Source organism: Pipistrellus hanaki, assembly GCF_964339955.1.
Source record: "Pipistrellus hanaki genome assembly, chromosome: 3".
Taxonomy (NCBI): domain Eukaryota; kingdom Metazoa; phylum Chordata; class Mammalia; order Chiroptera; family Vespertilionidae; genus Pipistrellus; species Pipistrellus hanaki.
Window position 1 is genome coordinate 27,854,637 of NC_140505.1, and position 25,140 is coordinate 27,879,776.

Genomic DNA, 25,140 nt, shown 5'->3' on the forward strand with positions numbered 1-25,140 from the left:
GTTCTTCACAGGAAGAGGTCTTCCTCTCCCCCGCACCAGGAGTCAACAGCGTGTAGTGGCTCCGCAAAGCACAGGATGATGTTAGAAGTAGTTTAATTAAGTACAGTGCATCCCGTTGTAATCTTTGCAGGGCAGACCTTATTTTTGGAGCTGTGTTTAGTTTTTTTTGTTTGTTTTTTAAACCTCGTTCCAAGGGAGAGAATGAGCAACTGAAATGCAGTGAGTAGTGGCTTGTCAGGAAAGAAAATAAAAGGGGGAATGTGTGTGGGAGGAGTGAGAGACTTAGGGAGCGCTTGGTTGAAGAAGGGAGATTGAGGCAGACCTCAGATTCCTCTGCAAACTCTTATCATTGCACGTATTTCAAGATCTGTCACGCAGAAGAAGGATTAAGTGTATTCACCATTAAAAAAGTAAGACCAGTGGTTATAACATACGGTGAGGCAGATTTCGGATAAGTGTGAGAAAAACTTCCTCATTGCAAATATGGGCACCATCCAAGTCCCAAGAGAGACGCCTGGAGAGAATGAGCGTTACTTCCTGGCAGTGTTCAAGTGAGGGCCGGATGGCGGTCGTCAGGGCGTCCAGCAGTTCGCATCCATGACCCCCATGTGTGTTCTAGTCTCCAGGACTCAGGATTTTAGGTGAAATAATAAATGTGTGCAGGCAACATAAGTGACTTATGAGGATATGATTACTTGTGTTTTTGATGGCGATTTTCCATCTGAGAAACATTCTGTTTGGATTGGGTTTCATAGTGGACTTTTCTTTGGAAGCTCTTTCGGGCACCATATGCTGACTGTGAAATTGATCAGTTGGTATCCCTGTTTCCCACAGGTCTTCCCGGTCCCCCTGGACCCCCGGGTCCCTACCAAATTGTCAAGGGGGAGCCAGGGATCCCTGGTCCTGAGGGTCCCGCCGGTATGAAAGGGTTTCCGGGACCTCCAGGCCCCAAAGGACAGCAAGGTAAGATTAACCGGGCTGTGCGGGGAAGGAAATGAGGGTCAGGAGGGAAGAGGGCAGGCTTTCCTCTTCACACATGTGCCTCTGGGTAGTGACTACATCATCGCCTATTTGAATATGACTCTCTTACCTTTCTTTGATGCATATCAAAACCAAAGTTTTTGAGTGGATCTAAAACAGCCAGAATGAAATATAGGAATAGCTAGAAGAACATACAACCTAGCACATCACTTAGAAAAACATGGGTGAAAGGAACCACATAATTGTTCCCTAGCTGAAAGGTAGCATATAGGAAAATGTAAGTTTAAACTACCTCAGATAAAACTGCACACATGAAAAGAAATATTATCTGTTGTCAGTATATCTGTTGCCTAAAAATTGTTTGAGATGCTGGAGTATGGTCAAGGGGGACACACTGGAGAAGGTAAAAATGTGTCAGATAGCTCCTCCCAGCCCACACAGCCTGCCTTTTCCAAAAACGGCCTGCCAAACAATAGCAGACATAACAGCAAGAAACTAGGGAGAGCTCTGAGTGGGATGTGTAACGTTCACCCATTCACATGTCCGTTTAGCAGCTGCTTGGGTGAACTGGGTACAGGGCTTTGCAGGAAGCAGCCGTGCTTCTCTGGGAAGACGTTTAGCTGCAGTCAGAGGCCTGCTGCTTGCCTTCCAGAAGGCTAGAGAGCACATTTCAATGGGGAAGTGAAAGATAACAGCCTTCTGCTCTCTGGGACCGGAGCCTAACTTCTCTTTCTCTTCCTTTAGGTGTGACGGGATCAGTGGGCATACCTGGACCACCAGGCAGTCCCGGCTTTGATGGTGCCCCTGGCCAGAAAGGAGAAAGGGGGCCCTCTGGACCTCCGGGTAGGTTTGCTGCCGTCTCCCAGCCTTATTCCTGTGTCTCTGGGTTAGAAGCAGTAGGCCCCGGTGTGCGGAAAACTGCAAAATGGAGTTGGAGATGTTATTTGAAAGGTTTCCAGAGAAGTCTGTTTCTTAGAAGAAATTGGATCCTGTAGAAGAGTTAAAGGGTTGTCATCGCCTTTTCTGTGTAGGGAGGCAGACGCTGATCAAAGCGCAATGTTTCCCAGATGTTGCTGAAAGGAGGCCAATTTTGATGGTTTTCTATGAGGGAAGCGGGCTGCAGCCTCAGAAATTCCGTTTCAGCAAAGGACAAGGGAAAGGAGATGACAATGCCAGTGCTGGCCAGAGGGCCTTGTCTGCCTGAGGTGAAGTTGGCCTGCTTCCCTAGGAAGCAGGAACTCAAATATCCCATAAATGACCGAGATGCTGAAGGTTCGGGGCATCAGGTGACTGAACAAAGGGCTCAGCCCAGCAGAAGGTGTGTGAACAGTTTCCCAGGCAGCATAGTTACCCTAGGGCCGTGGTCAGCAAATTGCGGTTTCGTGGGCCACATGTGGCTCTTTGGCCCCTTGAGTGTGGCTCTTCCACAAAATACCATGGCCTGGGCAAGTCTATTTTGAAGAAGTGGCGTTAAAAGGTGTTTACGTTTAAAAAACGTGGCTCTCAAAAGAAATTTCAATTGTCGCACTGTTGATACTGTTGATACTGGCTTTGCTGCCTAATGAGTTTGCCAACCACTGCCCCAGGGGATGGAAGGACCAATTGCATGGATGCTTTCTTACTGCCCTGTTTCCATGCACAGGCTTTGGGTCGATATGGAAGAGAAGCCACTTTAAAAGGAGGTTGTTTTAATAATTCTATAATAATTCTTTCCTAGAGAAGCCTCCAAATGCTATATGCATCACATGATGGAATCACATGATTTATTCCATTTATTCACATAATCCTTTTCACATATTTTATTTACTCATTGGACTAAATTGTTTTGAGCATCTGCTTTGCTTATAAGACATCATATGGTAGTATGTAAAAAAAAGAAAAGCTAAGGTAGCAAGAAGGAGGTGGGTAGTTGTATTTGACTGGTCTTGCTTGGAGCCTTTCAGAGGAACATGTCTGTGACGAGGCAAACCATTTTCTCTTCTCTCTTCCAGGTCCAAGAGGGTTTCCAGGACCACCTGGCCCTGACGGGCTGCCAGGATCCATGGGCCCCCCAGGCACCCCATCCGTTGATCACGGCTTCCTTGTGACCAGGCACAGCCAAACAACAGATGACCCGCAGTGTCCTCCCGGGACCAAAATCCTTTACAATGGGTTCTCTTTGCTCTACGTGCAAGGCAATGAAAGGGCCCACGGACAGGACTTAGGTGAGACATCTAAAATGTATGACTCATCCAGCATGGATCTGTGGAGGGCCTCGGGGGTGAGAGCTGTATTCAGCTCTGGTCCTGTAGTCCAGGGTGCCATGGAGACCTCATTAATGAAAAGAGTAGGCTTAGCCCTATTTCCCTCCATCCTTGCCAAATGAGACATCAATTGGCTACTATATTACTAAATGGGAAGCCCAGAAAACATAAAAGATGAATCTTTTTTTTTTTTTTTCAAGTGACTTCAGTATTTTATTTTATTTTTTTTTATTTATTTTTTTTTATTTTTTAAATATATTTTATTGATTTTTTAAAAGATGAATCTTTAAAAATTTTTAAATCAATAAAGCTTTCGATCTCTTCTTCAACTTATCAAGTAGGACCAAGATTTTTGAAATGCACACTTGGAAGTTTGCATTGATATGTTTAAAATAGAGCAGCTTTACTGTGGCTCTTTTTTTTTTTTTTTTTTTTAAAGTCCATGTTATTCTGTCCAAATGTTTTTCTGCATGTTCTAAACTGTGTCCCTGACATTAGTTTAGATCAGCAGAAAGTTCATATTTGTAGTCATTTCCTTGATCCCCCTCAGATACCTTCCACTACAAAATCCAGGCTAGGTTTTAACATCAGACAACAAGGGGCTGTATAAAGAGCATCTCTGCATTTTTGGCAAGACTGCCATTAAAGGCAGTGTCCACTATGTTCATATCCATTGTAGAAGGGACCTGTGTTAAATATATTTTAGAATTCAATCTAAATGTCACGCATAATTCTTTTTTAGTACCTCTCTTTGCTTGATTACATTTAATGTAATGCTCATTTACACTCATACTAGTTTTTGGTATATTTACTACCTTCTGTTTATAATTCTTAAAGAATTTTATTCCCATTAATGATGAGGTTGAATATATGTCTTTCATTATTGGCCAGCTCAGAACTATGTGACACAGAGGTAGACAGTGAATTAGAAAGCAAATCCCTCACCTGCCTTCTCTCCCTGCGCCTCCAGGCACGGCTGGAAGCTGCCTGCGCAAGTTCAGCACCATGCCCTTCCTGTTCTGCAACATCAACAACGTCTGCAACTTCGCCTCCCGGAACGATTATTCCTACTGGCTGTCCACCCCCGAGCCCATGCCCATGTCCATGGCACCCATCGCCGGGGACAACATTAGACCGTTTATTAGCAGGTGAGACGAGCAGATGTATAATTGAGGAAGAAAAATTGCTTATATAGTCTAGACTAGGGGTGTCGAACTCAATCAGAGAAGGGGCCAAAATCTAAAATCCAGCCTAAATCACGGGCCGAATGGTTTACTGAACAGTCATAAACTGACAATGTCATAAACTGACAGCAGAGTGCAGTGATGACAGCGCGGTGCGGGCCACATTGCAAGGCCTGGCGGGCTGGATTTGGCCCGCGGGCCTTGTGTTTGACACATGTGGTCTAGACAGAGGTTGGTTTTTTTTTTTTGGTTTTTTTTTTCCAAATGCCCAACTCTGGAACAGAATTCATACCTCATGTAACTCACTCATGAGTTGGTTGTTTTTCCTCCCATGAGCAAAGCAACGTCACCGGAGTCCTCAGCGAGCATTAGAAAAGTGTTTTTAATTTAACCCCTTACATTGTGATCCTTTTAAGACATTCTTTTTTATGAATTGCTCATGCTCTTGTGAAATTATCAAAATAATTATTTTTAACTATAGTAAAACACACATATTTACCATAACCATTTAAAAGTATTTTTTATTGATTTCAGAGAGGAAGGGAAAGGGAGAGAGAAATGGAAACATCAATGATGAGAGGGAATCATTGATTGGCTGCCTCCTGCATGCCCCCTACTAAGGATCCAGCCCCCAATCTGGGAATTGAACTATGATCTCTCCTGGTTCCTAGGTCGAGGCTCAACCACTGATCTGGCTGGGTGAGATCACAGTCATATTAAGAGAACTGTGCCATGTAGGACCCTGGAACCAGAAAGGCCGAGAGATGTCTAATAAATAGGCAAATCATAGTGTGTTTTTTTTTTAATTACCTTACATTAAAATATCTCCAGACAACTTCATTTGATGTTTCTTGTCAGCTTTAAGAAAACATATATTATGAGTCTGAAATGAGGAAAATCATGCATTACCCTTCCTGAGTGGCATTTTTCAAAACCCAGACAATACTTTCTAAGTGTCCGTGTGGGGGGCTGTGGACTGTGGTGGGATAAGACTTTTCTTGCTCAGAACCCTGCTGAGTGTGTGAGAAGGAAAACTAACCGCCTTTGTGTTTCTGTTTAGCTTCCCTCGGACAACAGGTAGAAAATGACTTTTCATTTTTGTTTTCTATTTACCTTTTTGATAAAACTGACATTTGACCTTGGTTTGGTGGAGAACACCTGGGCTCTGACATGTATGTGGAATATTCCAAAAGCAGGGCTTTAGGAGACTGCGGCTTAGTTTGGTTTTCTCTGTGGTCCCATTAATTTCAGTAAGAGACCCACAGTTCTGTAAGCATGAGTCGTTTAAATGGCCCAGTATTGTACATTTCAGGCTTTTTACATCTTTCTGTTAACTGACCCATAGAAACACAGCGTGAAGGAAACTTGCATCCTTTAAGCCCACTGCTCCTTCAGCCATATATATATATATATATATATTTATTTATTCTCACATTTCCTTTTGAAAATATTGCTGCCCATTCCTCCTGGCCTCTTCAGAAGCAGTTTCCATGGTTACTTAACTTAGGTTCCCAATAACTCTCAGGATTTAGCATATTTCTTCTGAGGGCTTCTAAGAACTTTATGGCTTTCTAAAGGCAGGAATCGTCATAAAACTGTGGGTTGTTTCATTGTTGTATTAGTAAGACCCCTGGTTTGAGAGCAGCAAGAACTGACTGAGTTCTGCTTCTGGCTTCGACATATCTGTGACCTTAGTTTCTTCACAAATGATCTGGGGAATTAGACTGAATTTGAAGGGACCGGAGAGCTCATTAACTGTGGTTCTGTGTTTCCTAATCAGCCATCTGACCACCTCCCGCACAGCCCCTTGTGTCCCCCTAGCCCAGAGTGAGCCTTTCCTTCGTGCTGTATTTCTGGATTCTGTGTCTGGCAGGCAGATGGTGGCAGATGTATAAGGCCAATTTCAGTAACTGTCGCTTAACCGAGCCTTTTAATTCATCTGCATTTGTGTGAAGAAAATAGAAAATTGCACACACCACACACACACACACCCTCCCCCCCCAAGTCCGTGAAAAATCGAATGACTAATTTAGGTCCTCTTCCCACTCCTCATCCATTTTCATGCAAATGTTCCAGCATAACTAGGTGTAATTATTAACACCATCTACAGTCATTTATCAGCGTTGCTAACACTCTGTTCATTTTGTGACTTGAATATAATTATTTTCCTGCTGGTGTTTCTTTTCTTTCTTTTTTCTTTTTCTTTTTTTTAAACAAAACATTATCTCATCATCAAAGGGTTCCCTTCATTGAGGGGGTCTGAGTCAGAGCAGTGTGGGTTGTTTTAATTTATTCCTGGACGGCTGTGTGCGAGGCAGCCTGGTTAGGAGGTGTCGGGTCTGGGGAGGGTTCTTTGGGACTGACTCCAGCTTCACTGACTCCGGTGGACAGTCTTGGCCCGGACAGGGTCTCGTTACTGGTGTGTTGGCCCCGGGTCTGGAACAGGTCTCCTGAAGGAGACTCACGTGGACACCCAACCTCAAAAAGGTGCACTGTGTGCCTTGGCGATTCTAAGTCACTAAATGCATTTCTTACATCTTAAGATGATTCCTAGCTTAAAACCAATGGCTGGAAGCACTTGGATTTCACCAAGCATTAGTTGTGTTTGCTGAAATACAAGCTCATTGTTAAAAAAAAAAAACAAAAAAACTGGAAACACAAAAGAGAAAGCAGAAGATACTGTAGCCCCAGCCCCTCTGGGAGATGGCCACGCTGTTACAGCGTCCTCTTTCGTCAAAGCACATAGCTAAATCACATGTGTGGGATGCATTTTTTAATTTAATATTTTAATACGGAGACAGGCTTATGACACCAAGGAGAGTGCAAGCAGTGGGCACATTATTCATTTGATAAGCATGTAATTGAATCAGATCTAATGAAGAGATTGGCTGCACATAATGGGAAAAGGCATGAACAAGTAAAGGCTTCACCTTGGGCCGTCCCTTCAGCCGTGCTGAGTATCTCTGTTCTGGTTCCTGCCAGGTGTGCGGTGTGTGAGGCGCCAGCCATGGTGATGGCTGTGCACAGCCAGACCATTCAGATCCCGCAGTGCCCCAACGGGTGGTCCTCACTCTGGATTGGCTATTCCTTTGTGATGGTAAGTATTTGGGAGACTCCGTGTTTCCCTGGGGGAGCCCCTTACCCACACCCCCACCTATACTCTCTGCTGCTGCCACCTTCTCCGTTCTGTGGCTCCTCCTGCTCAGGCCCAGCTCCCATCGGATCCCCAGGGTCTGGCCTGCTCTGCTGGGAACCGCATGGGTCCAGTGCCCAGCCAGGGCCCTCCTCTTGCCTTGGGAGGGGCTGCTCTGGGACTAGGTAGCTGGGAGAACAGGGCACCATTTCCTAGTCAGGTGGAAGAGGGGGAGGTACACGTTTACTAAAGCACGCAAGCCCGAAGTCAGGAGGAGAGCAGCAGAGTGTTGGCTAACAGAGTGCAGCCTCCTCCGCACTGTATCTGGGAGCGTGAGTGTCCACGCCCTTCATGTGGAGTGAGACTGCCCCCCTGTCACCCTGACGAACACCCCTTGTGTTCACTTCCCCTGAAAAACCAAATACAACAGGAAACATGGTGCCTCTTTGAGGTCCCATTGTAGTTTCTTACTTTATTTTATTGCCTCGATGTAAAGTATTGCTTGAGTCTATGAAAGCTCTGAACTTGTAAGATCAGGCTTTACTAGACTAACACCCAATAAGTGACCCTGCACACATACTTTCCACATCACCATTATAAGCCATTAGACCAAAATGCAATTTAACAGTTACAACAGTAGTTATTTGTTTCTCTCTTCCTTGTTCAATTCCCTCTTTAAAGAAAAATCGATGATTTTTCTTTCCCTTATAAAAGGATATATAGCATCTAATCTAGCAAATATAGGATGTAATTTAATTTAGAAAGTCTGATGTCACATCAGTTGGTTATAGCATCACTTGCACATCTTGCCTCTAGTTGCATCTCCCCAGTTGGAAGAGGTTTCACTGTTTCAAACATAAGGCGTAGTGAGAAAAGCATTTCTTTAATTCTAATGAAGCTGGACTGGCGTCTCCTCCTTTGGGAGGAAGGGCTGACTGGTTTCTGGTGCTGTGTGGAGTAGTGCTGTGCCCAGTGTGTGAGCAGAGTGGGCATGAGTATGTTCTGTGGTTGATGGCATGAGGCAGAGAGCTGGCTTCCTGGCAGGGAGTGCTCTGGCTCCTCCCTGGAGACAGTGCCGCCCTCTGCTGTCAGTGAGTGGGAATTGCTGACACATGCTCCCTCTGTCCCGCAGCACACCAGCGCTGGTGCCGAAGGTTCCGGCCAAGCCCTTGCATCCCCCGGGTCCTGTCTGGAAGAGTTTAGAAGTGCGCCATTCATCGAGTGCCACGGCCGTGGGACTTGTAATTACTTTGCAAATGCTTACAGCTTCTGGCTTGCCACTATAGAGAGAAATGAGATGTTCAAGTAAGTCCGCATGACCTTCTCTTGTAGCTCCCTCACCCGGTTGTGGTCTTTATTTTTCATCATCCCCGATCCATACACCTTCCAGCACAAAGTCCCAAAGATCGTTAGGAAGCAGTAATTAGGAGTGCTCCTCCACGTGTAGCCGCGAATATCTGATTCTGTTCTACATGGGCAGAGAGTCGAGACGATTTTCAAAGGCAGGGCATAGGCGATGGGCTTAATTCTCTCATTGACTGAAGAACCGTGAAAGAACAAAGGCCATTTTTCATTTTTCCTAGGTGAACCCACTAGAATGTAATTAAAGCAATTAAAATCTTCAAAGAGCACTTAAAAATACCGTGTCTTAAACACTCAGCAAGAGAGGAAAGTAAGCAGCGGTCATTCCGTTGCCTTTATAAGGCTGCATTTAATGTGCTGCGTACGTAGTTCTGGGTGGCTTCACATGACTTTGTTTTTTAGACACGTGCAAAAAATAAATAAATTCCAGTACAAATGAAGCTGAAATGGAAAGGGAAGACCTTCTTTTCCTTCCTTTTCCATTGCCAAAATTTCACCTTTCAAATGCCTGTCCCAGGAGGCTGCTGACCTTGTTGAAGTTAGTTTGGAGCCCCGCCTGGTCCCCAACGGGCAGGAGCACATGAGGGGGCCGCTAGCTGTTGTTTAGTTCTTGCTGCAGCCCCTCCTGGAGTGGATGTAAGATAAGGTGACTAGACGTCCCGCTTTTGGTGGGATAGTCCTGATTTTTAACAATTAGTCCCGCGTCCCGGGACTTAAAAATCGGGACTGTCCCGCCCAAAGCAGGACGTCTGGTCACCTTAATGTAGGAGGCCGATGGAGCCTGAGCGGTTACTTACTGTTCATTCCCAGAATAACTGCTTCTCACCCCTGGAGATAAGCCCTCCTGTCTTTGTCTTTTTGGGAGAGAATTTTTGTAGAACTCTGCTCTGACCCCGTCTCTTTGTAGCTTAGATCGTAAAAGGTGAAGCTACACACTTGCCACTCGTAATTCTTTAAGCATCAGAACATCACTAGGAGCCTAACTGGTAGCTTGCATGAGACTTTTTAGGCAACTGGAAACTTGATGTCACCTTTATAGGTAGAATTTAACCATGAGCTCCCGAAATGGGCACTCAATGCATGTACTCATCAGCTCCTGGACTTTGTGTTGTAGGGTAAATAGGTAAAAATGGGGGCATTTTTGAACCATATCCTGATACAATGAACTAAAGTGCTTTCTTAACAAAATTAGGACCTATCCTAATATTATTACCTTAAGACATAGTTTGGGGGCACTAGGATTTTCACCAAAGGTTACTAACATTAAGCAGCCTTCATTTTAGGGCAAAGTACTCTGCTTATATGATTTCTTTGGCTTTAATAGAATTTTATCTGTCAATTTTAGTTCAGTCTCTACCTTTCTGGTAGCCAAAACAAGGTAGGACTTTTAAGATCAAGGAAGCATTTGGGGCACTACGTCTTCCTTTCTCTTTGACCATCCATCAGACCACCTGCATATAAATCCTTCAAACGGTATAAAAGTATTTCCAAGGCTAGTTAATTTTTCCCAGGTTTGTTGCTCATTGTAGCATTCCGTCAACATTTGATGAGAACTTGTGAAGTATTGCAGAGAAGACCAGTATCTTCTTCCCCTGGGGGAGTTTATAATTGGGTTGAGAAGACAAAGCTAAACTATAGTTCAAGGAGGCAGTGGTGCAGGTGGGGGGTGGGGAATGGGGAGGAGTGTTTGAGACTTTGGAACCAAGCAGACATGGGGTCCCTTCACTCTCTCTGTGCTCCTGGGAGCGTCACTAACCTCAGGGCTCGGGGATGGGGAATGCAGGTGATAACCTGCTTGGCTCCATGAGTTACGAAGGCCAGGCGATGGATGCCCAAGCAAGGTGCCCGCTCAGAGTCAAGCTAAGTAACGGTGGCTGTTGGTCATGGGACCGGAGCCCATCCTCATCTGACCCCTTGGAGGTCTCCTGGCAGGTGGGAGGGCTGACAGACGTGCCTGCGGTTTTGATAAGCCTTGACGTGACAGCTGGTTGTTTTTTTTTGTTTGTTTGTTTGTTTTTTCTGCATCGTAGGAAGCCCACGCCGTCCACCTTGAAGGCTGGGGAGCTGCGCACGCACGTCAGCCGCTGCCAAGTCTGTATGAGAAGAACATAATGAAGCCCAGCGCTCAGCTAACGTCACAACATGGTGCTACTCCCTCCTCTTCCCCTTCTTCCTCTTTTTTTTTTTTTAACAGCAACGAACCCTAGAAATATATCCTGTGTACCTCACTGTCCAGTATGAAAACCGTAAAGTGCCTTATAGGAATCCGCGTAACTAACACACCCTGCTTCATTGGCCTCTACTTGCTGAAGGAGAAAACAGAGACATCGATAAGCTGTCCGTTAGTGACACGCCAAATGGCACTTTTGACGAAATAAAAAATATAAGTCTGTTCTACAATCCGGTGCACTCATGTGTGACATGAGAACTCCATCAGAAAAACCAAAGGGTGCTAGGAGGTGTGCGGGGCCTTCCATACCGTGTGAACGCCCGTTTCCAGTTGTATGATAATAGAGTCATTTTTCACCACCCCCGGAATGAAGTGTTTGTTGATGTCACTGTCTAGCTGTTTCAAAATTCAGGTCCCTTGGTCTGTACAAAGAAGAGTCCCTTGAAAAACGATGTTTCGAACCTCCAAGTGGAATTACGGCCTCGGCGGCCACATCTTTTGATCCCCAAATATAAATTTAGGTCTTTCTGCTATGTGTGGTACTACGCAGCTGCTTTTGCAGAAATCACCAGTATCCTGTGGAATAAAGATGGTCCAAGAGTAGGCAGAAATGAAATATATATATATATATTTTAGTAATTTATATAGATGTCAGCAGTTAGGCAGATCAAGTTTTTAGTGTCAGTTCCCACTGTTAAAATAAAGCTTATGACATAGATTCTTCCTTTAAAAGACTGTGTTGTCCTTTAACAGATTTTTTTAAACACAAGGGTATTGAATGTGAAACACCAATTTTGATTGTTCACCTCCAAACCAAAAAAAAAAATTTGTGTATTGCCAAAACCAAACCCAGGTTCATGGATATGGTGTCTATTATGGTGAAATATGTACTTTGAGCTTATTGTTTTTATTCTGTATTAAATATATTCAGGGTTGAAACACTAATCACAAACTGAATGACTTGACTTCAAAAGCAACAACCTTAAAAGGCCTTCATTTGATGAGTATTCCTCATTCTGCAGCCCAGTGTGAAAAACAGCTCCGTCAAATCAAAGTATCAGTGTTTTTACCTGTCAGCATGTTCAGGCGGCTTCCGTGTTTATTTTCCAAGCGGTGTTCAGACTTCAGTAGGGGAGCGGCTGGATTGCAGGAGAGCAGAACCGGGCCACTATGCCCGAAATGACATTTCTCTAAAAGTCTCCAAAAACGTTTTTAAGACTACTAAGGCCTTTGATGTAATTTCTTTAAATGTGTATTTCTTTAAAAATTCAAATTTGTAATAAAACTATTTGTATAAAAATTAAGCTGTTATTAATTTGTCGCCAGTATTGCCACAGAAGCATGAAAAGGAATGTTTCTGCACTAATAAATTTATAAGCTTTGCATATCTTAGATCATATTTAGTTTGCAGTTCTTCCAAATAAGAGTCATAGACTGGGCATCATTTACAGGAATGACTACAAAGAATAAAAGAATGGTCTTCTCACACTCCCCCTTCTACCCTCCCTTTCTCTCCCTCCCCCTACCCAATCCCTTCCATCTATCCGTCCAGGCAGCCAATGTCCACCCATCCACCTCTCCATTCATTGTAGGAATACCAATGGTTGCCACTTTTTAAGTAGTGGATATGCCCTAACCGGTTTGGCTCAGTGGATAGAGCGTCAGCTTGTGGACTAAAGGGTCCCAGGTTCGATTCCAGTCAAGGGCATGTACTTTGGTTGTGGGCACATCCCCAGGAGGGGGTGTGTAGGAGGTGGCTAATTGATGCTTCTCTCTCATCCATGTTTCTAACTATCTCTCTCCCTCTTTGTAAAAAAAATAAAATAATAAAATATATTAAAAAAAAAAAACACAAGTGGATAGTTGCAAGATAATTAGAGATGAATAACACAAATATCCAACCATTGAAAGCGGATCCATTAGGGGTGAGACCTGAGGTCATAGTTACGCAATGGATAGTGTGAGGCAGGGGGTTGGATTGCAAGTCTCCCTTAAAGTAGGAAAGACAGAAAATTTCTTTTTCCCTGGTGATCTAAGTTTCAGTTTCAACTTGATCTAAATATGATCCATGTAGTGCAATACTGTGTGCTCAAGAAAAAGCTCTAAATATTGTTATATTCTTGATTTTCATACCTACAGAGTGAGAATGAAATGAGATAAGTTACAAGCATGACCCCTCACTGCTTAATCATGAGATATCAGTCAGGGTCTCATTTCGGTCACCTCCCTCCCATCATTCATTGATAAAAGGGAGGAAAGGGGCGGTTAGGTTTCCTTAATATACAGTGGATAGGAAAGAAGAAAACGAAAATCAGCCCTAGCTGGTTTGGCTAAGTGGATAGAGCACTGGGCTGGGGATTAAGGGTCCCAGGTTCAATTTTAGTCAAGGGCACATGCCTGGATTGCGGGCTCAATCCCCTGTAGGGGGAATACAGGAGGCAGTTGAGTAATGATTCTCATTGTTGATGTTTCTATCTCTCTCCCTTCCTCTCTGAAATCAATTAAAAATACATATTAAAAAAACCTAAACTAAACTAAAATCATTTGGCTTGGTGTCTGCTGAAGTTACTGAGAAATATTAATCACCTCCATATTGTAGCCATTTTAGAATATTTTATTTCTACATATAAAACCGATTTGTTATAAATTATAATTTATTATATACAGTTTGGTCGCTATAGGAAAGTAAAAGGATCACATCATACCTTGACTCTCAACATTCAGATCCTGTGCATTTTATACCTCTGTTTCTGAAAGCAGTTTATATGTTTTATTTCTAAATTATCCTAGAGTAAAATGGACTTGTTTTGATGTACAGTTCTATGAATCATAACATATGTATAAGTTCATGTAACCATAATCAAAATCAGTACACAGAAGAGTTACATCACACCCAAAAAAAACTCCTCCAGCTCTCGTTATGTAGACACACACATGCCCACTTCAACCCTGGCAACCAACCACTGAACTTCTCCCCATCACTATAGATTTGTCTCTTCAAGAATGTCATAACAGCGTGCAACCTTTGCAGACACTCTTCTCTCACTCAGCATAATTCCTTTGACATTCATCTGAGCTGTGTGCATCAACAGTTTATTCCTTTTCTTGCTGAGTGGGATTACATTGTGTAGATGCACCACACTTCATTTACCTATCACTTTTGAAGCACATTTGGGCTATTTTCAGTCTGGGTGATTATGAATAGAGAATAAACATTCATGTGCAGGTTTTTGTGTGAACATAGTGTGTGTTTTTTTTCCCCTCTAGGGTAAATACTCAGCATTACAATGGCTGGATCATATATAAGCACATATTGTATTTAAAACAAAAATAAGTTATCAAACTGGTTTCCAGAGTGTCTGCACCATGTTGGGTTTCCACCAGCAATTGTGAAAGCCCTGCTTGCTCCGCAGGGTTTGGCATTCCCAGTATTTTTTCTTAGTCATTCTATTTAATATGCAGTGACATTTAACCATGGCTTTAATTTAGATTTCTCTAATGGTCAATGGTGTGAACATCTTTCCGTGCATTTTTTAGCCATCAGTATATCCTCGTTTTTGAAATTTATTAAGTCTTTGCTCAATTTTTAAATCCTCACCCAGGATGTGTTTATTAATTTTAGAGTTTGTGTGAGTGTGTGTGTGTGTGTGTGTGTGTGTGTGTGTGTGTGAGAGAGAGAGAGAGAGAGAGAGAAAGAGAGAGAGAGAGAGAGAGAGAGAGAGAGAGAAGTGTGAGAGATAAACCAACCCATTACCACCCATTTGCATCCTGACTGAGAATCAAACCCGAAATCTTTTTAGTGTATGGGACAACATTCCAACCAATTGAGCTACCTGGCAAGGCTCTTTGATCATTTAAAAAAAGATGTTTCTTTTCATCCTGTTGAGTTTTGAAAGCTCTTTGGATATTCTGGTTATAAGTTATTTGTTGGATCTGTGGTTTGCAAATTCATCCTCTTAACAGTATCTTTCACAGAACCAAAGTTTTTCGTTTTGATGATGTCCAATTTACCAATTTTTTTTTTTATGGGACATGCTATTGATATCAAGTTTGACTCTCTGATTAGTCCTAGGTCACTTAGATTTTCTCCTGTTTTCTTTTAAAAGCTTTGTTATACTGAAACCGGTTTGGCTCAGTGGATATAGTGTTGGCCTGCTGATTGAAAGGTCCTGGGTTCGATTCTGGTCCTTGGTTGCCGGCACATCCCCAATAAGGGGAGTGCAAGAGGCAGCTGATAGATGTTTCTCTCTCATCGATGTTTCTACCTCTCTATCCCTCTCACTTCCTCTCTGTAAAAAAAATCAATAAAATATATTTAAAAAAATAAAAGCTTTGTTATTTTACATACTATATTTATATTGCAATCCATTAATTGTTTTTTAATTAATGAAATTTACATAACAAAGTTCAGCATTTTAAAGTGAACAATTCAGTAGCATTTTGTACATTCACAATGTTGTGCAACCCTCCCCTACGTCTTGTTCTAAAACATTTTCACCACCCGAATCCAATGCCCATTCAGCAATGACCCCTCCCTCCACCCCTAACCCCCAGCAACCACCAATCTGCTTTTTGACTCTGGATTTACCTATTCTGGATTTCTTACAGTGGGACTTGTGACTTTTGTGTCTGGCTTCTTTCACCTAGCATAATATTTTCAAGATTCATTCATGTAGTAACATGTATCATGACTTCATTAATTCTTATGGTACAACAGTTTCCATTGAATATATATGACACAGATTTTTATCCATTTATCTTTTTGGTGGATTTTTGGACTGTTTTGAGCTTTTGGCTACTTTTTATGATGCTCCTATACAAAGGTTTGTACATTTATTTGTTTGAGTTTTGTTTTTAATTCTTGGGGGGGGGTGGGGGGGGCTGAGGGGTGTTATGCCTAGGAGTGGAATTGTTAAATCCTGTGTTTAACTTTTTGAGGAACTGCCCAATTATTTTCCACAGAGGCTGAACCACTTTCATCCCCACCAACAATGCATCCTGACCAACACTTTTTATTTTCCACTCTTTGATTATACCCATCCTACTGGGTGTGAAGTGGTCTCTCATTATGGTTATGATGTTCATTTCCCTAACATTGAACATCTTTTTGTGGTCTTATTGATCTTTTGTGTATCTTTGAAGAAGTATTTATTTAACTCCTTTGCCCATTTAAAATTAGGTGGCTTGTCTTTTTGTTGTTTAGTTGTAAGCGTTCTTTAATCTATTCAGGATACAGACCCTTATCAGATATATGGTTTGTAAATATATTCTTTAATTCTGTGTATTGTCTTTATTTTTTTACATTGTTCTTTGATGCACAAAATTTTAAAAATTTGATTAAGTACAGTTTATCCACTTTTTTTGTTGTTGCTCATGCTTTTGATATATCAAAGAATCCATTGCCTGGAGACAAGGGAGAAAATAAACAAATGGGACTACATCAAAATAAAAAACTTCTGCACAGCAAAAGAAACCATCAACAAAACAACAAGAAAGCCCACTGCATGGGAGAACATATTTGCCAGTGCTATTTCAGATAAGGTTTTAATCTCCAAAATGTACAGAGAACTTATAAAACTTAACAAAAGGAAGATAAACAATCCAATAAAAAAAATGGGCAAAAGACCTAAATAAACACTTTTCGAGAAGGACACATAGAAGGCCCAGCGACATATGAAAATATGCTTAAAGTCACTAATCATCTGAGAGATAGATACCATCTCACACCTGTCAGAATGGCTAACATCAACAAATTAACAAATGACGAGTGCTGGCGAGGATGTGGAGAAAAAAGGAACCCTTGTGCACTCCTGCAGGGAATGCAGAATGGTGCAGCCACTGTGGAGAACAGTCTGGAGTTTCCTCAAATAGTTAAAAATGGAACTCCCATTTGACCCTGTCTGTGATCCCACTTCTAGGATTATATCCCAAGAAATCAGAAACACCGATCAGAAAGGATATACACACTCCTATGTCCATAGCAGCACAATTTACCATAGCTAAAATGTGGAAATGGCCTAAGTGTCCATCTACCCAATGGAATACTACACCACTATAAAAAATAAGGAACTTTTACCATTTGCAACAGCATGATGGAACTGGAGAGCATTATGCTAAGCAAAATAAGCCAATCAGAGAAAGATAAATATCACATGATCTCACTCATATGTGGGATATAATGATCACCATAAACTGATGAACAAGAATAGATCCAGAGACAAATGGCATGGGAGGTGGTGGTCGGGTGGGTGGTTAGAAAGCAACCAAAGGACTTATCTGCATGCATATTAGCATAACCAATGAACTCAGACACTGAGGCAGTGGGGGCTTGCCCTGGGTGGGAATGGCTGGGGGCGGGGGGTCAATCAGGGAAAAAGGAGACATATGAAAAACTTTAGATAATAAAAAATAAAGAAATAAAAAACTTTTTAAAAAAAGAATCCATTGCCGAATCCAAAGTCCCCCATAGTTCTAGGGGAACTTTCTCCCCCCCCCCCCCCATTAGATTTTCTATATAACAATCATGCTGTTTGTGAATATGCCCTCTTCTTCCATTTTCTGGAAGAGATTATGCAGAGTTAGTATTATTTCTCCTTTAGATATTTAGGAGCATTTGACAGTGAAATTCTGTGGGCCTTCAAATTCCTTTTTGGGGAGGTTTTAACTATACATTCAATGTTTGATAGTTATAGGACTGTTCAGATTCTATTTTACCTTGGATAAATTGAACAGCTTTTCCCTTCAAGGAATTAGTCTATTCTGAGTTATTGAATTTGTGTGTAGAGTTTTCATAGTATTCCCTTATTATCTTTATGTCTATGGAACCTATAGTAACATCCTTTATTTCTTTCCTGATTTGAATAATTTGCATCCTTTTTCTTTGTAAAACTTGTTAGAAATTTATCAGTATCCTTGATCGTTCAAAGAATCATCTTTGGTTTCATTGATTTTTTTTTTTTCAACTTTCAGTTTCATTGATTTTTTTACTCATAACCTTATAATATTCTTTCATTTCTTATTTTGGGTTTATTTTTGCTCCCCCCCCCCTTTTTTTTCCCCTCCTAGCTTCTGCAGGTGGACATTTAGATGATTGATTTGAGACTTTTATTCTTTTTTAATATAAGCATTGAACGCTATGCAAATTTCCCTCTATGCACTGATTTACCTGCACCTCACAAATTTTGTTAAGTTGTAGTTTTGCTTACATTCACTTCAAAATAATTGGATATTTCATTTGATCCACGGTTTATTTGAAAGTTGTTGTTTTAATTACCAAGAATTTGCAGACTTTCCTGTTATATTTCTGTTTTTGATTTCTGGTTTAGTTTCAATATGATCATAGAACATACTATGCATGATTTCAATAATCTTACATTGGTTAAGATTTCTTTTGTGACCAGGTATGATCTTTCTTGGCAAATGTTCTGTGTATCACAGGCATTCAATTGATGTTAGATAGATGGTTATATAAATGTGATGTAGAACCCATTGGGTTGGTGCTATTCTTTAGTAAGTTTATATACATTTAAAGTTCCGGTCAATTACTGAGAGATCAGTGCTGAGTTTTCTAATGTTAGTAGGAATTTCAATTTATCCTTTCAGTTATGTACTTTCAGCTCTCCGTTATTAAGTAAACATACATCTAGTATTATTATGTCTTCCTGGTGAGTTGACTGATTCACCTCTATGCTCTGTGCCTCTCTCTGGGTTGTCTTCACACCTCTGCCTGAGTGGACACCGGGCCCCGCAGAAGTGGGATGGAGAAGAGAGCCATCCGGGTTTCTCCCTGCACATGCTCCTGGCACTCAGACTCGCTCACCCCGGTCCCCTCCCCTGACCACAGACCCTGGAATAAGGAAGCAACACCTTAGCGACGTTTTGCAGTTGAGTTTGCTTTATGTAAATATTGGAGCAAGCCTTGTCCTCCCGGTGACCAGGTGTCTGGGGTGCAGCCTGCCCAGCAGCGCCTGCGGTCTGGGGAACGAGGTCACCCCAGGACGCAAAGCTCTTTTCAAGTTTGCTTGTAGCTTGAGTCTCTCCTGCACCCACCCGCAGGCGGGCTGGGCGCCCCTCCCTCCCTTTCCCCCGCGAGTGGGAGCGCCTGGCCAGGAGAGGATGGTTCTAGCAGCTCTGAATCATCGCGCACAGCCTCTGCGTGGGGAGTGTTTTCCTTTCATTAACGCCCTATTTGTACTTCCTGAGAGCGCGCGTGGCCTGCCCTCCCCCTTCCTGATTGAATCCCTTGAAATAGCTGCGCGGGTTCGCAGGGCTTTGCGTCCCCACAGCGCCGCAGCTGTGTTCCCTCTCCCACCGCCTGAGCCACCCCCAGCCCGGCTGAGTCACCGGGAAACGGGATCGTTTAGCCACGCTCAGGAAGTGCCTTTTATAGACTTCCAGTTTTATGCAGAGCTCAGGTGACTTCGCAAATTCGGTTCCATGTTTTTCCACCCTTTCCCCAGGAACCATCCTTGTTTGCTTCTTGATTCGCTGCTTTTTGGGGCAAGTGTCACACGAAAGGTACCCAGGCACTCTGCCTTAAGGGATATTTATTTATTTATTTATTTATTTTTCTGATGCAAATGAGCGAATTCTGTAGGGCTGTTCACTGAAGCAGCCTTGGCTAGCCTTTTCAGCGAGGCAGCCTGTATTTGCACATCAGATCCCTTGGGATCTAGGAGCAATTCCCAGGACAAACTGCAGATGGCGCCCCTATCTTCTGATTGCAGGGTTCCACCTCAGCAGAAAGCTGGCTAAGATTGGCAGGCGCTCTGCCCCTTTTCAGTCAGGGTTGAAGGAGATTACCCGGAAGCAAATCACTAGGTACTAATTAGGATTCATGGCCGTGGGGGCCAGGCATTTCCCCCCTCTTCTTTTTAATGAGATGGAGTAGGGAGGAGAGAGTGGATGGCGAACTATTTCAAATATACAAGTGAACTCTTTCACCAGAACTTGTGAACATGAGTTACAACGGTAAAAACACAGTGAGAACACATTGTTAAAGATTTACTAATAGCCATCATTGGCACGATAGGCGTCTGTTGTTGGAAGGTTTTCTGCTAAAAAAACAAAACAAAACAAAACAAAACAAAACAAAACAAAACAAAACAAAACTGCCTCTGAACGGAAAGAAACCCTGTCCCTAATGGCTGTACCTTCCATCCTGTCATTGTCGGGGGCTGTCTCCATGCTCCTGTCAAGTATAGGAATATGGGGGCTGAGCCCTGCTCTGCAGGGGGAAAGGGTCTTGGAACCTTAACAGAGTTTGGTGATTTGGTGAGGAGGTTACCCCCTGGCTGGTGGCTTCTCAGAGGAGCCTTCCTTAGCTCTTGGTGCTGCAGCAAGAAGCCCAGTGAGTGGGCCATTTCCTGCTGCCCCCATTAGGAACTACAACCCCAAACAGAAAATGAAGGCATCCAGTGTCGCATGTTCTGAAGACAACTGCCAACAACTGGGGGGCAGGTTCCCACCAGGTAAAAGATCATGGCTCCCCCCATCACCCGTTCCCCCCAGCGCCCCTTCCAGGAGGAGGACGGGAGAACTAGGAGCATGAGCCAGCAGTCCTGAGGTGAGCCTGGTGCTTTTCTTTCTTCTTGGAGAGGAGAAGGTGCTTGCCAAGGTGCTTGGAGAGGAGAAGGTGCTTGGTCCCCACTCCTGGAGAGGAGAAGGTGCTTGGTCCCCACTCCTGGAGACCAAGGGCGGCTTTCTGACTTGGTGGGTGCCTCTAAGAGTATGGTATCTGATGCCCGGTTAGAATTTGGCTCATGCTCCCAGCACCCTGTGGAGTTGGGGAAAGAGGCAGAGAGGGACAGGGGTGAGAGGACACAATCTGCACACCCACAGCTTCTTGTGCCTGGAGTTGCGAGCTTTGTCTAGGAGCCTGAGGAGAGAAGTTGGCTTGAGCCATCCTTCTCCAAAGTGCGCTGGCTTTGGGGAAGGGGACCCCAGCCCTGAGAAGCTGTGAGATGCTTGTGGTGCAAGAGCAAGGCGACCAGACGTCCCGCTTTTGGCAGGACAGTCCCAATTAAGCGGGACGTCTGGTCACCTTATACAAGAGCTGAGGTTGGAATGGGAAGAGAACAAGCCAGAGTTGGCTCTTCAGGCTGAGGACTGACAAGAGGGTGTTACAGAAACTCATCCACAGTGCCCTTGAGAGCCAGCCTAGGGTCTTAACAGAAGCTGGTGATTTTGTGAGAAGAAGGTTACCAGATGGCAGGTGACTTCTCAGAGGAGCCCTAACGTTCACAGCTCAGCTGAAGGCCCCTCCTTCCCCTCACCTGGACTCAGCCCTGGAGGGCCAGGACCAAAAAAAAAAAAAAAAAAAAAAAAAAGGAGAAGGTCTCCCCAGTCAAGGACGTCTTATTTGTTTGCCTGTCTTGTGTGCTAAGGACAACTTTGGGCCAGTGAAGCCTGTGGAACTCTTCTCAGAAAAAAAAAAAAAGTGCATATAGTAACATACATATGGAGTATAAAGCTATTTTAATGAATGCATTTATCAAACTATTATAATTTTTGACAAGGTATTTGTACTTTTTCATTAAATAAATGCTCTAGAAGCAGAAATAAGCACATCTTAAAAGCACTAATGAGCATATATAATGTTTCATATTATTTGAAATTCTTGTTATATAACATGATGATATCTGTGTTTTGTTTTTTTTTTTCTGTTGGTGACCAAGTTGCAAATATTGCTACTACTATGATGGTTGTGGATTACAGTCATAATTGAAAGAAATGCTGCAGAGGTTGGTGAACATAACACTGCTTTTTTTTTTTTTTCTTTCTCATCTAACTTCAGGGATTCTGAATTCCACAGAGCCAGATCGGAGGACGGCTGGAGCAGGGATCAGGGGTCAGGTGGGCATCCTACTGTGAGAGAGGAAAGCATTTATCAGTGTAAGACAGGGAGCCTGGAAGGTCCATATCTGCCCAAGTCACTATTAAGGGATAGGACAGGTGATTTCACTCAAGCACACTTTGGAGCAATTGGAGGAAATGGAAAGCTTCTACTACTTTACTAAGCTCACTTTCCAACATTGGCTTTTTATTTCATTGTACAAATTATTATGGAACATTGTGTTCAACAGCAGTGTACAGGTTTTGAAACTAGACGAACTGTGTTTGAATTCTGAATGACCTTAGCCAACTACTTATTTAACCGCACCTCAGTTTCCTCATCTGTAGAACCTCATAGGGTTGTGTGAAATGCCTAGAACAGTATGGATGTGTGGTAGACAAGGAAGTCTGACCCAACAGACACCACCTAGGTTTCCCCCCGATGTGTTCCCTAAGGCATCCATGAACCTCATTTCCCACACATCTGTGGGTTTAAGGAAGAATCAAAAGGGCCCTTGCAACTTCCCAGCACATTTGATGATCCGTTTCTCATCATTCAGCCGTTGCTAGCAGACCAGTTATAAATAGAAGGCTGTATTGCAATCCACGTCCTCTTGACGCTGTGTGATCCCTGATGGCTCATATGACACAGTGTCCCAGGAAACTCAACCTTCGTCACCACAAGATTATTTCTTAAGTAGGCCAGCGGACACTGCGAGTGCTCTAGTAAGTTCCGTAGATTAAGTCATGCCTTATCAGGCTGTCTCTGGGAGCTATGCGTAATATAATTCAAACATAACCAACACAGCAACCATCCATTTTAAATCCCATGGGTGTCCTACTTTATAATCTCAGATTTATGGGAAAATGACAATAAAGCTTCATAGCCTTTCAATTTTCCCAGTTGTCTTAGATGAATTATACAAAGGAAAGCTTCTCTTAAAACACAAAGACAGACCTCTCATTTGCTGGTCTGTTCACACTCTCTAAGGTGTTCATGCAGGAGCATAGTAATTACAAAAGCCAAATACAGAACCCTTGCTTTATATTTGTCTTATTATTATTATTATTATTTTTAGTTTATTATATTAATGATAGATGTTCTCATCCCACTCTTGTGTTTCCCACTGTCCTTTCCAAATGGGAAAATTCCATTTAATTGAATATAATTGTATAGGCAAAGGAGTTTATTGCTTCTAACAGATCAAAAATTAGGCAATTTCAAATAATCTGTTTTTTAATCACATTGAAACTTAATTTCAAAACAAGACCCATCCTTATAGATCTCCTAAATTACAATTTTGACATACCCCAGATTGTCCCTGCACTTTGAACCCTCAAGGGCTGAATTCTATATTTGGTGTTTCATTCTTCTTTTTAGCCTTTGTGTCCATCACTTGGGCTTTTATGTTCAAGTTCATCACCAGGGAAAACATGAGGATAGATATCTGAATAACAAACCACCCAAACATGAACTAAGACCGTTTATTTGCTGACAGTTCTGTGGTGGGCAATTTGGGTTGGGCTCCTCAGGATGGCTCTCTGTGTTGCTGTTTGGGCTCAGTCACACATCCGCAGTCACCCAATGGCCAGCGTCATTGGCTGGGGGTGGAGGCTCATCATTGGCTCATTCGCATGGTGCAGTCTAGACATTGATGTTATATTGGCCAAATGCTCAGTGTTTCTAAGTGAGTGACGTCAGGAGCCATTGTAGCAACAAGCATTTCAGTTCTTACCAGTGTGAAATAGGTCACCATCTCTCTTCTGCCTGGCAGGCTCTCTCCCCAAGAGCCACCCTGGCAGTCCAGCCAAGAGCACACTGTGCAGTGCGCTGAGCCCCTGGTCCTGTCCAGGATGCACCCCACAGGATCTGTGAAGTCTGCATGCTCCATGAAGTCACTGTGCACTTTCCTCCTGGCTCTCTGACTCTCCTTAGAGATGAGTCTGCACACTGGGTTCCTTTTTTCTAAATGAAGAAACTGATTGAGGAAAGGGATGTTTGGAAAAGGCAAATTGGCCATGTTAATGAGGTCACTGCAGCAGTGGGATTGGGGAGACACGCTTTGGGGCTCTGAGTGATTGGCATTCCTTAGCTCCTAGATGCATGACTCCAATCTCTGCATTCATCGTCATCACATGAAATTCTCCTTTTCTTATAAAACCAGCAGTCATATGGGATTAGGGCCCATCAACTGCAGTATGTCCTCACCTTAACTAGTTACATCTGTAATGACCCTATTTCCAAATAAGTTCTCCTTCTGCTGTTCTGGGGGTTAGAACTTCAACATATTTTTGCAGGACACAATTCAAGCCATCGTGATGCCCAAGTAGAATGACATAATTTTAGCAAGTGAGCTCTCTGTTTGAGGCATCTTTCTCAAAGGATTTCTAACAATAGCTCATGTTACAGGTTGAGTTTATTTTTTACTATAATGATTTTTAAAATGTCAAAGCTTTGGCCCAACAGCATGGGTGAGTTTGTTTTTATTGTTAGGAAGGACTCTATGCTGCTTTCAAATGTTGGCAAGTTTATTTTTAACTGGACAGGAAACGAATCTAAGCTTGCATTTATTTGTGGGCTGTCTGTTATTGGAGGAGTACTATTGTTAGAAAATCATATTAGGGTTGGAGATAAGTTTGGATGGAAAACCACACAAGTCTTTGTTATTATTATACTACTCTCTGCTATAGATTTTCCAAAAACAATCTTTCTGCTCATCAGATTCTGAAACCTTCCCAGTAATGGTTCTTTTTATTATTCACAATTTGACAGCCTAGCCGTTGCCTTTGATCTGTCTTTAATTGAAAGGTTAAGAGGCTTTGACTTAACCTAGGGTTGAATTGAAGGTACCATGTCCACATATGTGAGATATAAATTGGAAAATATATAAAAGTTCTATGTTGTGGCTACGTTATACCAGGGCTATTCTTGTTTGTCAAAGCTAAACATCTCGTTATTTCAGTAGAAGGAAAATAGTTCAATGAAGACCTGGGTTACATTTTTTATTGTTTTAGAAAATGAGTCTATGATATGGAATAGTTTAGTTCCTAAGGAGAGAACCCATATTTCAAACAAGCTGCTTCTATTTATAGTTGGTGTCAAGGAGGGCCAACGTTTCAGAGGAGAGCAAGGTGATTCCACCTTAACTGCCCAATGAGGGTGGGAGTGAGGTCCAGGAAACTGGGACTCTGCCTGGGAAATAACTGCCAGTCTGGCTAACTGTTTGGACAGGT

The 25,140-nt window shown here is 42.7% G+C and overlaps 1 protein-coding gene across 1 annotated transcript in view; it reads left to right on the top strand.

Annotated features, from left to right (window-relative positions):
* Positions 1–12,373, top strand: part of COL4A1 (collagen type IV alpha 1 chain) — a 143,241-nt gene extending 130,868 nt beyond the window's left edge. Inside the window, exons 46-52 of the mRNA XM_084879936.1 lie at positions 835–963; positions 1,726–1,824; positions 2,973–3,185; positions 4,195–4,372; positions 7,391–7,505; positions 8,674–8,846; positions 10,934–12,373. Coding sequence (XP_084736062.1) covers positions 835–963; positions 1,726–1,824; positions 2,973–3,185; positions 4,195–4,372; positions 7,391–7,505; positions 8,674–8,846; positions 10,934–11,015 — 989 coding nt within the window. The 3' untranslated portion in view covers positions 11,016–12,373. The remainder of the gene's footprint in view (positions 1–834; positions 964–1,725; positions 1,825–2,972; positions 3,186–4,194; positions 4,373–7,390; positions 7,506–8,673; positions 8,847–10,933) is intronic.
* Positions 12,374–25,140: the final 12,767 nt, after the last annotated feature.